A 15,705-nucleotide genomic window follows, 5' to 3' on the forward strand; every position below is an offset into this window, starting at 1 on the left:
GAAACCAAAAATAGCAGAAAACGAGGAACTGGCACTGTGGCATCTTGTCAATTGATTAGTGCCGAAAAATGTATAAAAATGTAACGAAGTGTAAGTAAAACATAATGGAATTGGTGTAAAATAAGAATGGAGCATCAAAAATTATAGATACGTTCGAGACGTATCGTACGCTAGTTAGAAAAATTATAATTTTTCTGCTGTAAACCCCTTCAACATTTCCCATGTAAATCACTCCAGTAGCATGAAACGCAACACATGCATCGGATGGAATATACAAAGACAACAGAACCATGTTTGCAAGATCAATATTGTTTGGACAGTGTTAAAGCAACTCAGGCTAATCCCATAAAAGAGTGGAAATTGTAAAATAATTGATATATTAAGGTTTTAGGCGAAAAACGCGTCACCCATAACCCATGAACAGGGCGTCCTGTGACCTTTTTTTAGGGTAAACTCTAAATCGAGACCTGTAACATCCCTGTTTTGCTAAACCCTAATTAGGAATTGTTTGTGCATTCATGAGCATCATCTAAAATGCATTAGGAAAAAAATTTGCATTTCTAAATGAAGTGTAAACCTTAAATTCCAAAGTTGTACCTCAATTTGAAATGTTTAAAACATTCAAAATCTTGTTATGTGGTGCTTATGAATTATTCAAAGAATGCCACATAAGATTTGTACAAAGTTTGGAGGGTTTCTGGGTTATCAAAATAGTCCAAAACAGCAAAATATAATTGTTTTTTCCCTGTTTTTAAAACTTCTTGGAAAACAGCAAACCCCAGGGGGGTATGGGCAAAAATGCCCTTGTCTTCTACCTGCAGCCGAGCGAGGCTGCCGCTCGTCGCAGCGCCGGCCGTCGATCCCGGCGAGGAGATGCCCGCCGCCGCCCCTGGACGAGGAGATAAGGCCGCCGACGCCCTGCCCCTCTCCCTATCCTCTTCCTCTCTCCCTCGCACGTCTCTCTCCCTCTCTGAGCGCGTGGCCGAGCAAACCCTGGCCCCGACCGGCGCTCGTCGCCGCCGTCGCTCCGGCCACCCCCGCGCCCAACCGCCACCACCATCGGCTCCGCCTCCTCCTGCTGCTCCACCCCGTCAAAGGAATCGACGAGGGGAGGCTCCAATCGCCGCCCCGACCCCATCTTCCCGCGGCCGGCCACCGCCTCCGATGACCATGGCGTCGCCGCCCGGCCATCTCCGGCCTCTCCATCGACACCCACGCGTTCAGGGTGAGCAGGCGGTTCTCCCCAGCCCCTCTGTGCCCTCGCTCTCCCTCTGTAGCCGCCGCCCGTCGCGCGTCTGCGAGCGCCGCCCCCGGCCATCGTCGCCGGCGCGTCTCCGGCGACCACTGGCAGGCGGCGCGGCCACCAGTCGGTCCGCCTCGACCGGGCGCGTCCAACGCCCCCTCCAGCGTGGTCACCCGCGCTCCCGAGCGCCGCCTCTGCGTGGTTGCCGGCGTTGGCCGCCGGAGTTGACCACCGGCGGGTTGACCCGGTGGGCCCAGTGGCCCTTTTCTTTTTATTTTCTTGTATTTTCTGTTTTGGTAAATGCATTGACAGGTGGGTCCCTCTGTCAGATATTTATTCTTTTCCTAAATGTTTAGGAAATGATTAAAACCCTGACAGTGGGTCCGACTGTCAGACTTTTATTATTTTCCAGAAATTTCAGAAAATGGATAAAACTTGTAAATTCAATAACTATTTCATTTTAAATCAGAAAAAGGTGTATAATAGATCCAAATCTTCAGAAAAATGAGATCTACACTTTAGTATCAAAAGCATGCATTGATAAACAACTTAAAATCCTATTTGTTTTAGAAGAACTAATTGTACTCCTTCGAGGTCTCCGGAATCGCTAACCCTAGTTCCGTCGAACCCTAGTTAATCTGATGATCATGTCTTAGGATTAATTCAATATCTTTAACATGTCATATCATCATCCTTGTATGTGCATTGCATCGATGCCATATGTTGATTGTTGTTTTACCCTTTCCGGTGTTTGCTTCTTCGCGATCGATAGAACACGTGACCGAGACGATGAAGATCGACAACACCGAAGGTTAATATTTTCCCACCGACAAACAAGTCAAGTACAAGATTATCGAAGATCCACTTCGGTTTGTCAGGGACAAAGGCAAGCCCTAGCCTGGTTCATATATGTTTTTGAAATGCTTTTATTTCTGGTTCCTACATATTGCACACGATTCAACTGTCTTTTATCGATAGGTAGAGTTGTCCTATCTATTGCATGTTCCACCCTTGTAGCCTCAAATACCTGATCCACTGCTCCTAGCATAACTAGGTTGGGCATGTGTGCGCCGTTAGAGCCTTTATCTCTTTATGCTTAGCCATGCTTAGTTTGTTACGCTACTACTCCGGTCTTCGGACTGGAGCCATACAATGAAATGAATCTAGCATGACAGGTTGACGTGGTAAGTATAGAGATGTTGTTAAACATGATTAAAGGCTCAGACGAGAGGCCACATTGGGATGTGGTGGGTTGTTTCGTTCTCGCTGACCCTAGGAACCGAGTTCTCGCCTCTTGAACCAAGACCGAGCGTACAACCACGCGAGGCCCTATTATGGTACCCTCTCGACTCACTAACTTGCCTAGTAGATTCCATGAGTCACATAGTTTGCGCTTTACTCGGACATATACATTGCATTTTGCTTGGGGGAAAAGGTACATAACGAGCGGTGTAAGCGTGGTCGTGGTGGCCGGGGGTTGCGGCCTCCGGGAAACCCACCTCGGCTCACATCGTTAAGGACCGACTTCGGGACTTGACCCGTTACGGCGGAACAATCCTTAGCGCGTGACTCATGGTCTCGGCGACAACAAGGTAAAGGTCGTGGTCGACCACCCTCTGCCGGCTTTCCAAGGAAGAGAGCTAATAATTTGGCATTAAGAGTCGGTTGGCACGTGTGGGTAAAGTTGTGCACCCCTGCAGGGTTATAATCTTTTCGAAAAGCCGTGTCCACGGTTACGGACGACTTGGGAATGGATTCTGTGATCATAGACAACTTGAACCTAATCGTAAAACTTGGTAATCAATGTGTGTTTACGGACACCTTCTCCGGGTGTTGAGGGGGTGATCCGAGGATAGTGGTTCGAGATGATGAAGATTGGTGGATACAATATGATGATCAGTAGAGCTAGAAATATTGCTTTCTTATCCCCTTTTAAAGGTTCTAAGTAGTCGAGCTTCTCTTCTCTCTTGTCTTACAAAGGAAAACTGGCTTTACGCAAAAGAAGCTCTACAGAAAGCCCGCATAACCGCTTTGCTAAAAGGTTGTACTAAGTCTTGCTGAGTCCCTGTACTCAGCTTTGCATGCTTTTGTTTCAGACGAAGTCGCTCCAACGAGATGGTGGTTTCTAGTCGACATCGACGAGTAGCTTGGGGTTCCCGGTGGCAGCACTGGAATCTATGGGCTGGGACGTCGCCGTTATGCTCCTGGCCTCTTAGGCCTTTTGCTGTCTTGCTATGTCTAATAGCATAACTTTGCTTCCGTTGATTGATGTATGTCAGGTCAGTGACCTATGCTTGTAATGCTTTGGTTCTTCGCTCAGTTATGAGCTTGTATTACTTCTTGAGTCGTAGAGTCACTGTTGTATTACCGATTCTCTCACTGTAGTCTCTCGAGCTCTAGGTTAGGCTTATGTCAGACGAAGATCTGGTATTTGTCTAACCCCGATCCCGGGGTGCCACAGTGTTTTGGTATCGAAGCGGATCTGCTCGTAGGAAGCCCTTTCTACTGGTCGATGTTGAGTCTAGTGTTTGTGAAAACTATTTGAAAGCTAAAAGTATTTGCAAAAATCTGATCAGGCTTCTTTTTACTCCTTATCTGGTATCGCTCTAATTCTAAGGTACCTTACCTTGTGTTGATTTGAAAGTTTTTATATCTCTTTTGGTCTTCCAAAACCTAGGTGCCTCAAGGGCATGTCGTTTCTATACCAGTTGACCTAGTGCAGAGTTCTCTAGAGTTGTATGTGTTCTTTGCTTCCTCTTTGTTTTGTTTTGTTTCAACAGAGAGATTCCTTTCCATCACGATCTCTCTATTTTGTGGGTTCCACCTAATTCTGTTCCAGACTTTGAGGTTTCCTTTCGCCTTGGATGCCTCATTTTTATTTGGTTGGGAAGTTTGGAAGCTATGCATTTCTTCTAGATGGTACATCGTGATTACTACAGTGTCTTTTGTGTCACTTGGTAAGTAGTTACTTCTTTCTCGGGTTTTAACCCTTGGACTTGAACCGAAGGTCCCCGATTGTGCCGGATACTATTTTATGAATCTTAGTACTTGAAGCTGGCCTTTAACCCAAGATCCATGCTGTTTAACACTGGTGTTAATGTTCAAACATTACATCGGGATGACTAAATTCTAATCAATCTAGCCTTCAAGCTTGTGGTTCTTGTCGTGTTGAATTTCGGCAATACAGGTCTTTCCCTTCCACTAGCTTTTGCAGAGGTTCTTTCATCGAAACAAATGGATCACGACAAGTGTGCTCTTTGTGAGTCCATTATCTATGTCCGTGACCCTGCCACACCTCCCTTCTTAGCATGAGTTTCCCAAGACTGTTAACTTGTGCATCTACCTCTCAGGAATTCTGATCCTGATCGTGTTCTTCTTATTTAGTTACTTTTCGACCTTTGTCTGCTAGTTAGCAGCCAAGTGGTAAATGCGCATTGGTGTGTCCAGTGCATGTTACCCTTGTGGTCTGTCAAGGCATTCCACTTCGGTATGTAAGGAGAAACAAACTCCAGTACCTTTTCCATTTCTAAAACATGGTCAAAGTGTTGTAATCCGCAGATTAAGAAGTCTAATTAGCTTCTGTTTTGTTCTACCTTGGAGTATCACCCTCTTTTATATCATGAGGTCGTGCTTTGTATCATGGCCTTATAGATGAAGTGATGCTCTTACACATCTTTAGCCACACTTCCTTCGAGCTGTCCGTGCTTGGGAATGTTGGGGCGTTTGTATTGATGTGGCCATCCGAGATTCTTAGCAATTCTCATTGCTTCGAAATCCAAGGACATTGATGTCATTCCTAGCATAATTGGTTCGCCAATTATTAAGCGAAGTTTGATTGTGCTGCCAAGTCCACATATTCGGTCAAAGAGTTAGGTTCATCCCAAAGCTCTCAAGACCATATCGTTTTCTTTGTAAAGCAAGATTCCCTCTTAAATTCATTGTTATACCGGTGGTTTGTGATATTCTAGTGGTCCTTCTAGAAGTATCGACATGTTGCCACATGACCGTGTTATCGAGTTCATGAGTAAGTTGGTTCTCTGAACTACTCTTTCCCCAAGAACCGTATTGGATAACCCTGGACTAATTGGTTGAGCTTAAACAACAACTTGGCGAGTTGAAGGACAAAATCTCTATCCAACTTTGTTCCTTCATAAAGGCATGTCTAGTGTTGTTTGTGTTGAAGTCAGAAAGTATCTCCTTTGTGGATATGCTATCTTCCCCATGTTTGATTTGAGCTTGGGATATCGTCAAATCAAACTCAGTTCCAAGGACTATCTTGATGATGCTTATACCCATGGTGCCTCGTCTGAGTATACCTTCATGTCCTTTGGTCTGACCAATATTTCTGCCGAGTCCATATAGAATATGAGTCCCTCATATTGGAGTATCTTGACAAGTTTGTCATTGAGCCCATCGATGATATTCTTATTTCCTCCATGTTTAAAGAGATTCATCTTGAACAGTTGGCACTAATATTGGAAATTTTTGAGAACCATCTTCGTGTTATCATGAAGTATGTGTTCTGGATGTTGGAAGTGACCTTCTCTGGTTCACGTGCATTTGCTGAAAGATGTCGCCATGGATCTGAGTCAAGTTCCCTTTGTTTTCCTCGGGAAACATCGCAAGTCGGTCAGGCATGTGCGAATTATTCTTCAGATGGAAGGTTGTTGCCTCCATTTGCTTGAAAAGTTCCTTGTGCACACTAAGCCACTGACCGGTTTGTTCAAGAAAGAGCAGTAGCTTAAGAGCTTCAATATCTTCTTCGATGTCCCCACTAGGACTCAATTGTGTTATATTGCAAGTTCATATGCGCGCAATTGCCTTTGGCAGTGGCAACCATATGGATTATGCAATCTGGCTCAATCTTTTAGAGCTTGACATTATAGTCTATATCTTGAGAATCTAGCAACTTTACCTTGGTGGTAACTATTGCAAATTCCTATTTGGACTTGCTGAGTCTGAAATATCTTTACACCTAACCTAAGCTGAATCTCAAGCGGCAATAATGGTTGGTGTTTCTCAAGGGTTTTGACATAGGTCTCTTTGCAAATCCGGCAAGATTGATGTCGTGGTTAACACAACTAGTCGAAAGACCTAATGCCATGATCCTTGAAGTAATAAGAATAACCACTCTCCATAAGGATCTTGTGCGACTTATTCTAGGAGTTGCCCTTATGATGCTTTTCAAATCCTAAAGTCTTGACCGTCGCTTGATGACCTATTGAAGGCTAGTCAATAGCCTAATATTGGTGTCTAGAACATCAAGGATAACCTTATAAGCAGAGTTGCTAAATGTCTCTTGGTCAATCCCTCGAAATCATTTCTCTGGTGACGACAATTTCGTTCGAAGAAATTCACTCCCCGCTGATCCTTGGCACCTCCCTAGCCAGTGCCCTTTCCATTCCGTTGGTTAGTACCTGAAGTTCCAATCAATTCACACGTTGTGTGAATTCGTCAGTCATCTAGGCCCTAGCCTTTTGAGTAGACAACAATCATTTCATGTACGCTTGCCAGAAAAGTGACTATGATTCTTAAATCCAAAGTTGCTATGGTTGGATAATCATTTGTGTTTTCACGAGTCACCCTCTCTAAGAGTGCCTCGTCATGGTATCAAAGGCAGTTTAACTCCTCGCTACCTTGTCCCTTCGTATTCTTGTAAAGCGTGGAGCAATTGCCTACCAAAATTTGAAACTTCTTTCATATCCTCTGTTACCTTGACGTGTTTCATGTTTGTTAGCTCAAAAGTTGTTTTTCGACACTCCTCCCATGAGTTACCCATGAGATACTCGATCTTCGTGAAGATCCATCGTTCTAGAGTTATTCCCTCTTTCCTTTAGGTGCAGTTGAGCAACAAACACAAGGGAAGGAAATGAAGCGCTTCATTCGTGGTGTTGTGGATCAAATTCATTCATGACGTCATGGGTCAACTTCTTCAACAAAGAAGATCATCATGGTATCGACAAGCTCGTTGAAGATCGGTGTAGTCCTTGTTACCTTCTCTTTTCCTACTTTAGGAATCTCGGGGACGAGATTCTTGTAAGGGGGATAGAGTTGTAACATCCCTGTTTTGCTAAACCCTAATTAGGAATTGTTTGTGCATTCATGAGCATCATCTAAAATGCATTAGGAAAAAAATTTGCATTTCTAAATGAAGTGTAAACCTTAAATTCCAAAGTTGTACCTCAATTTGAAATGTTTAAAACATTCAAAATCTTGTTATGTGGTGCTTATGAATTATTCAAAGAATGCCACATAAGATTTGTACAAAGTTTGGAGGGTTTCTGGGTTATCAAAATAGTCCAAAACAACAAAATATAATTGTTTTTGCCCTGTTTTTAAAACTTCTTGGAAAACAGCAAACCCCAGGGGGGTATGGGCAAAAATGCCCTTGTCTTCTACCTGCAGCCAGGCAGGCTGCTGCCTGTCGCAGCGCCGGCCGTCGATCCCGGCGAGGAGATGCCCGCCGCCGCCCCTGGACGAGGAGATAAGGCCGCCGACGCCCTGCCCCTCTCCCTATCCTCTTCCTCTCTCCCTCGCGCGTCTCTCTCCCTCTCTGAGCGCTGATGGCGTGTATTTCACACGTTCGTTGGGCAACCCCAAGAGGAAGGTATGATGCGCACAGCAGCAAGTTTTCCCTCAGAAAGAAACCAAGGTTTATCGAACCAGGAGGAGCCAAGAAGCACGTTGAAGGTTGATGGCGGCGGGATGTAGTGCGGTGCAACACCGTAGATTCCGGCGCCAACGTGGAACCTGCACAACACAACCAAAGTACTTTGCCCCAACGAAACGAGTGAGGTTGTCAATCTCACCGGCTTGCTCGTAACAAAGGATTAACCGTATTGTGTGGAAGATGATTGTTTGCAGAGAAAACAAGTAAAAACAAGTATTGCAGTAGATTGTATTTCGATAAAGAGAATTGGACCGGGGTCCACAGTTCACTAGAGGTGTCTCTCCCATAAGACGAACAAGCATGTTGGGTGAACAAATTACAGCTTGGGCAATTGACAAATAAAGAGAGCATGACCATGCACATACATATCATGATGAGTATAGTGAGATTTAATTGGGCATTACGACAAAGTACATAGACCGCCATCCAACCGCATCTATGCCTAAAAAGTCCACCTTCAGAGTTATCATCCGAACCCCTCCGGTATTAAGTTGCAAAGCAACATACAATTGCATTAAGTATGGTGCGTAATGTAATCAACAACTACATCCTTAGACATAGCATCAATGTTTTATCCCTAGTGGCAACAAGCACAACACAACCTTAGAACTTTCTCGTCACTCGTCCCAGGTGTCAATGCGGGCATGAACCCACTATCGAGCATAAGTACTCCCTCTTGGAGTTAAAAGCATCTACTTGGCCGGAGCATCTACTAATAACGGAGAGCATGCAAGATCATAAACAACACATGTATAACTTTGATAATCAACATAACAAGTATTCTCTATTCATCGGATCCCAACAAACGCAACATATAGAATTACATATAGATGATCTTGATCATGATAGGCAGCTCACAAGATCCGACAATGATAGCACAATGGGGAGAAGACAACCATCTAGCTACCGCTATGGACCCATAGTCCAGGGGTAGACTACTCACTCATCACTCCGGAGGCGACCATGGCGGTGTAGAGTCCTCCCGGGAGATGATTCCCCTCTCCGGCAGGGTGCCGGAGGCGATCTCCGGGATCCCCCGAGATGGGATCGGCGGTGACGGCGTCTCCGGAAGGTTTTCCGTATCGTGGCTCTCGGTACCGGGGGTTTCGTCACGGAGGCTTTAAGTAGGCGGAAGGGCAAGTCGAGAGGCGGCACGGGGGCCCACACCACGGGCCGCGCGGCCAAGGGGGGCCGCGCCGCCCTAGGGTTTGGCTCCCCGTGGCCCCTCTTCGTCTCGTCTTCGGTCTTCCGGAAGCTTCGTGAGAAAATAGGCCTCCGGGCTTTTATTTCGTCCAATTCCGAGAATATTTCTTTACTAGGATTTCTGAAACCAAAAACAGCGAGAAAACAAAGAATCGGCACTTCGGCATCTTGTTAATAGGTTAGTTCCAGAAAATGCACGAATATGACATAAAGTGTGCATAAAACATGTAGATAACATCAATAATGTGGCATGGAACACAAGAAATTATCGATACGTTGGAGACGTATCAAGCGCGTGGCCGAGCAAACCCTGGCCCCGACCAGCGCTCGTCGCCGCCGTCGCTCCGGCCACCCCCGCGCCCAACCGCCACCACCATCGGCTCCGCCTCCTCCTGCTGCTCCACCCCGTCAAAGGAACCGACGAGGGGAGGCTCCAATCGCCGCCCCGACCCCATCTTCCCGCGGCTGGCCACCGCCTCCGATGACCATGGCGTCGCCGCCCGGCCATCTCCGGCCTCTCCATCGACACCCACGCGTTCAGGGTGAGCAGGCGGTTCTCCCCAGCCCCTCTGTGCCCTCGCTCTCCCTCTGTAGCCGCCGCCCGTCGCGCGTCTGCGAGCGCCGCCCCGGCCATCGTCGCCGGCGCGTCTCCCGGCGACCACGCGGCGGCGGCGCGGCCACCCGGCCGGTCCGCCTCGACCGGGCGCGTCCAATGCCCCCTCCAGCGTGGTCGCCCGCGCTCCCGAGCGCCGCCTCTGCGTGGTTGCCGGCGTTGGCCGCCGGAGTTGACCACCGGCGGGTTGACCCGGTGGGCCCAGTGGCCCTTTTCTTTTTATTTTCTTGTATTTTCTGTTTTGGTAAATGCATTGACAGGTGGGTCCCTCTGTCAGATATTTATTCTTTTCCTAAATGTTTAGGAAATGATTAAAACCCTGACAGTGGGTCCGACTGTCAGACTTTTATTATTTTCCAGAAATTTCAGAAAATGGATAAAACTTGTAAATTCAATAACTATTTCATTTTAAATCAGAAAAAGGTGTATAATATATCCAAATCTTCAGAAAAATGAGATCTACACTTTAGTATCAAAAGCATGCATTGATAAACAACTTAAAATCCTATTTGTTTTAGAAGAACTAATTGTACCCCTCTGAGGTCTCCGGAACTGCTAACCCTAGTTCCGTCGAACCCTAGTTAATCTGATGATCATGTCTTAGGATTAATTCAATATCTTTAACATGTCATATCATCATCCTTGTATGTGCATTGCATCGATGCCATATGTTGATTGTTGTTTTACCCTTTCCGGTGTTTGCTTCTTCGCAATCGATAGAACACGTGACCGAGACGATGAAGATCGACAACACCGAAGGTTAATATTTTCCCACCGACAAACAAGTCAAGTACAAGATTATCGAAGATCCACTTCGGTTTGTCAGGGACAAAGGCAAGCCCTAGCCTGGTTCATATATGTTTTTGAAATGCTTTTATTTCTGGTTCCTACATATTGCACACGATTCAACTGTCTTTTATCGATAGGTAGAGTTGTCCTATCTATTGCATGTTACACCCTTGTAGCCTCAAATACCCGATCCACTCGCTCCTAGCATAACTAGGTTGGGCATGTGTGCGCCGTTAGAGCCTTTATCTCTTTATGCTTAGCCATGCTTAGTTTGTTACGCTACTACTCCGGTCTTCGGACTGGAGCCATACAATGAAATGAATCTAGCATGACAAGTTGACGTGGTAAGTATAGAGATGTTGTTAAACATGATTAAAGGCTCAGACGAGAGGCCACATTGGGATGTGGTGGGTTGTTTTGTTTCTGCCGACCCTAGGAACCGAGTTCTCGCCTCTTGAACCAAGACTGAGCGTACAACCACGCGAGGCCCTATTATGGTACCCTCTCGACTCACTAACTTGCCTAGTAGATTCCATGAGTCACATAGTTTGCGCTTTACCTGGACATATACATTGCATTTTGCTTGGGGGAAAAGGTACATAACAGGCAGGTAAGCGTGGTCGTGGTGGCTGGGGGTTGCGGCCTCTGGGGAAACCCACCTCGGCTCACATCGTTAAGGACCGACTTCGGGACTTGACCCGTTACGGCGGAACAATCCTTAGCGCGTGACTCATGGTCTCGGCGACAACAAGGTAAAGGTCGTGGTCGACCACCCTCTGCCGGCTTTCCAAGGAAGAGAGCTAATAATTTGGCATTAAGAGTCGGTTGGCACGTGTGGGTAAAGTTGTGCACCCCTGCAGGTTATAATCTTTTCGAAAAGCCGTGTCCACGGTTACGGACGACTTGGGAATGGATTCTGTGATCATAGACAACTTGAACCTAATCGTAAAACTTGGTAATCAATGTGTGTTTACGGACACCTTCTCCGGGTGTTGAGGGGGTGATCCGAGGATAGTGGTTCGAGATGATGAAGATTGGTGGATACAATATGATGATCAGTAGAGCTAGAAATATTGCTTTCTTATCCCCTTTTAAAGGTTCTAAGTAGTCGAGCTTCTCTTCTCTCTTGTCTTACAAAGGAAAACCGGCTTTACGCAAAAGAAGCTCTACGAAAGCCCGCATAACCGCTTTGCTAAAAGGTTGTACTAAGTCTTGCCGAGTCCCCTGTACTCAGCTTTGCATGCTTTTGTTTCGGACGAAGTCGCTCCAACGAGATGGTGGTTTCTAGTCGACATCGACGAGTAGCTTGGGGTTCCCAGGTGGCAGCCTGGAATCTATGGGCTGGGACGTCGCCGTTATGCTCCTGGCCTCTTAGGCCTTTTGCTGTCTTGCTATGTCTAATAGCATAACTTTGCTTCCGTTGATTGATGTATGTCAGGTCAGTGACCTATGCTTGTAATTCTTTGGTTCTTCGCTCAGTTATGAGCTTGTATTACTTCTTGAGTCGTAGAGTCACTGTTGTATTACCGATTCTCTTACTGTAGTCTCTCGAGCTCTAGGTTAGGCTTATGTCAGACGAAGATCTGGTATTTGTCTAACCCTGATCCCGGGGGTGCCACAAGACCCGCGTACCTATATTTTCCCGCACACGGCTCAATTTTAAGTGTTCGTAGTAAAACTTTTAAAAAGCACAAAATAGCAATTTGCAACTCAGTGCCACTAAACCGGTAATTTTTGGAGAAAAAATCAAAAGTGATACTAACTCGTTAAGTGCTTTTCACATAAAAATAACATCATCGCGATAACTGAAGCCATATTCTTTTGATTTTTTTCTTGCACATGTCTATTGCTTTTACCGTTCACAAAACGTGGTTTAAAACTACTTCCTCCGCCCCCAATTAATTGGCTTAGCTGGTCAGGGGAGTTGTACTCTTGAAAAGGTCAGTGCTAGCTATCACCCGATAGATGCAAGAAAAAACGGGCCACCTATAGAGCCTTCTTATCTCACTTTAGTTTAAGATTTGGATCTTCCGATCAATGCAACAACAAACCTCTAGATGCAACATTTTCTACGTATGCAACATTTTTCTCGTGGTCTATAAAACTTGTGAATAACGGTTGCAACATTTAGAGCATGACTATGTAGCAAAAAAGTCAACATATGCACAAAACCCCCATAGATCGAAGCAAAACTTGTGAAAATTCATCGAACATGTGCAACACAGAAACAAAACGATTGTACCAAAAAAAAGTTAAAGCATGAATGCAACATTTGTAGCAAGCGCCCAAGAACGTCACAACATATCACACGTGTGTTTGTAGAACATCACACACTAGCTGGCAACAACTCAACACATTGTTCACAACATCAAAATTGTGAAATATCACTTACCTCGACCCTCAACAATTGAGCGCCAACCTTGGTAGCCTAGATTCACCGGCAAAGAATCTGGCTTGCGAGAGCTAGATCGAGCCACCCCAAACCCATTCCCCTTGGCCCACAAAATCCACCATGGTGGTAAATCTGTATCAGGAGCCTCATCACTTCAGTTCCAGGTGCATATGCTCCCTTTACCGAAAATACATATTTCAAAATGTAAAAAATGCGGATTTTTTCCTGCATACGTCTCCACACTCGACATGCACACCTAAAGTTTCACAAAAAACAACAATTTTGTTATGTGGGAAAAAGACAAAATAAAATGTTCGTGAAAGACCTTGTTTTAGCATCAAATTTTGTCTTTTGTACACACGACAAAAATAAATTCATTTTTCAGTAAATCGAATTTGTGTGCAGGTAGGATGTGGAGATGTACATGTGACATTTTTGTGTGGATTTTTTTGACATTTCAAAATAAGTTCAAGTGCATTTTAAATAAACGAAGCATACGCAACTAAGAGCGAAAACACTGCTCCACATTAAAGCCCCATATCTTACCTTTAGTCCCTTAATATACATAAGTTTGCTCCTAAATATAAGATGTTTTTGGAGTTTGGAGGGAGAAATATATAGATATATTTGAAACCTTGATTTAGTTGTGTTTTTATTTCTAGAAAAAATAAAGTACAGGTTACCATTTTAGCTTTTCTTAAAATTCTAACTGGGAATAAAAGTAAAATTCTAAGGCCACCCTCGATGGCGAAAACTGCTGGAGGCTCCTTAGCACCGGTGCGCTCGCTTTTGCAAAAACAAAAAAATCCTGTATTTCCGTGTTTACAAATACAATATAAAAAATATGTCTATACACATCCTTAATGTAGCATTTTGTGCTACATGAAAAAATTGATACAGAAAAGAGTTTTTATTCCTCCACCATTTTGTTTTTTCATGTAGACCAAAAATATAACGGCATTTTTTACCGAAACTTTCTTAGTTTCTTACACCTTTTTTTTGCGAAACACAGTACAGATGTAGACGGTCACAAATACGCACATACACTCACCCCTATAAACGCACGCAGGCACACCCTACCCCTATGAGCACTTCGCTGTCGACGGGAACGTCGCCTCCCACTGAAGAATATTCCGTCTTTAATGAGACACCAAAGTGTCAAATCTGTGATTTGAACTTCACAGTGGCCAAGCTGCTATCGCTCTCCTAACCACCCAACCATAGGTTGGTTCCCTCCTTACAACTTTTCCGAAACGTAATGATTGGTCTTTTCTAAACTTTAGCCGCCACGTGAACCTGCTCCTCCATAAACTATAGTAACATCTCGATCGATCGTACCATCCATCCATTTTATACATATGCAGCACACATAAACAAATATCTATTATTGCATCACCGCACTAACAACCAGCTTCCTCTCTCTGAATCATCCTCCATCGACTGGCATAAAACCAGTAGCATGCATCGAGCAACAAGCCAGGAACTGAGAGCTTTGCCTCCTCTCCGATCAGCCATGGCTCACGCTCAAGAGAGTCCCACCAAGAGTTCATCAGAAGGTGACCTACCCAAACAAAGCCAGCTCAAACATTTCATGTCCACACTCCCAGCAAGAGAAGGGTGGTCACAACCACTGATTCAATACAAGAAGTACTGGTTCCGGCCACAGATGCTAGAGAAGATCTTGCTAGTCCAAGAAACCTACAAACCCCGCGCCGACGACATCATCCTCGCCACGCAGCCCAAGTGTGGCACCACCTGGCTCAAGGCACTCGCCTTCACCATCACCAACCGCTCCCGCTACAGCTTCGCCAACCACCCACTCCTCACCCGCCACCCTCATGACGTCGTGCCGTTCATCGAGATCTCTGGCCTCAGCACGGATCATGCTGATATTGAGACGCTTCCTTCTCCGAGGCTTCTCGCGACGCACATGCCCATGTCGATGCTCCCACCGGACACGACGAGTTCGCGTGGCCGCCGAATCGTGTACCTGTGCCGGGACCCCAAGGACACCCTGGTGTCAAGGTTGCATTACGAGAACAGAGTTGTCAAGGGTTGCAACTTGTCGATGGAGAATGCTTTCAGCATGTTCTGCGAGGGGTTCTCGCCTTATGGCCCCTTCTGGGATCACTGCCTCGAGTACTGGAAGGAGAGCCTAGCAAGGCCTAACAACGTTCTTTTTCTGAAGTATGAAGAGATCATGTCAGATCCGGTGCAAGCTGTGCGGACGCTAGCGAAATTCCTTGGCGTCCCGTTGACCGAAGAGGAGGAGAGCTCTGGCGTTGCCGAAGAGGTGGTGAGGCTGTGCAGCTTTGAAACGCTTACCGGCCTACAGGTTAACCAGGTGGGCGGAGTTGATCGAGGAAACAAAGTGTACCTTGATAACTCTGTGTTTTTCAGGAAAGGGAAAGTAGGAGACTGGACAAACCACATGAGCCAAGAGATGGCGGAAAAGTTAGACCGCATCGTCCAAGAGAAGCTCCAAGGATGCGGGCTTATGTTTTGATTCTTGAGCATTTCTTATGTTTTATGTCCTTGGTTCATTACTAGTATGTATGTTGTTGCAAATGTTTGCGTGCATGTGGAAACTGGTTTGCTCCCTATCTATAATATCTATAAAGTTTATCCCCACTAAAATGCATTTAATGTTTGCAAGCTGAAATCTGGTGCTTCCACATCTTCTGAATTATTTATATCCGTCGGATTTTAAATCTATGGTCAAAAAGTTGTCCTCAAGTGCTCCCACATCATCCAATCTTCAACGTCAGCGCACACACATTCACATCATCGTCTCA

The 15,705-nt window shown here is 45.4% G+C and overlaps 1 protein-coding gene across 1 annotated transcript; it reads left to right on the forward strand.

Moving 5' to 3' along the window:
- The first annotated feature begins 14,423 nt into the window (after positions 1-14,423).
- LOC124656565 (cytosolic sulfotransferase 18-like) lies at positions 14,424-15,449 on the forward strand. Its single transcript, XM_047195284.1, has one exon. It carries the CDS (start codon positions 14,424-14,426, stop codon positions 15,414-15,416), a length of 993 nt encoding a protein of 330 aa, XP_047051240.1. The 3' UTR covers positions 15,417-15,449.
- The last annotated feature ends 256 nt before the right edge of the window (positions 15,450-15,705 follow it).

Source organism: Lolium rigidum, chromosome 5 (genome assembly GCF_022539505.1).
Source record: "Lolium rigidum isolate FL_2022 chromosome 5, APGP_CSIRO_Lrig_0.1, whole genome shotgun sequence".
Lineage (NCBI taxonomy): Eukaryota > Viridiplantae > Streptophyta > Magnoliopsida > Poales > Poaceae > Lolium > Lolium rigidum.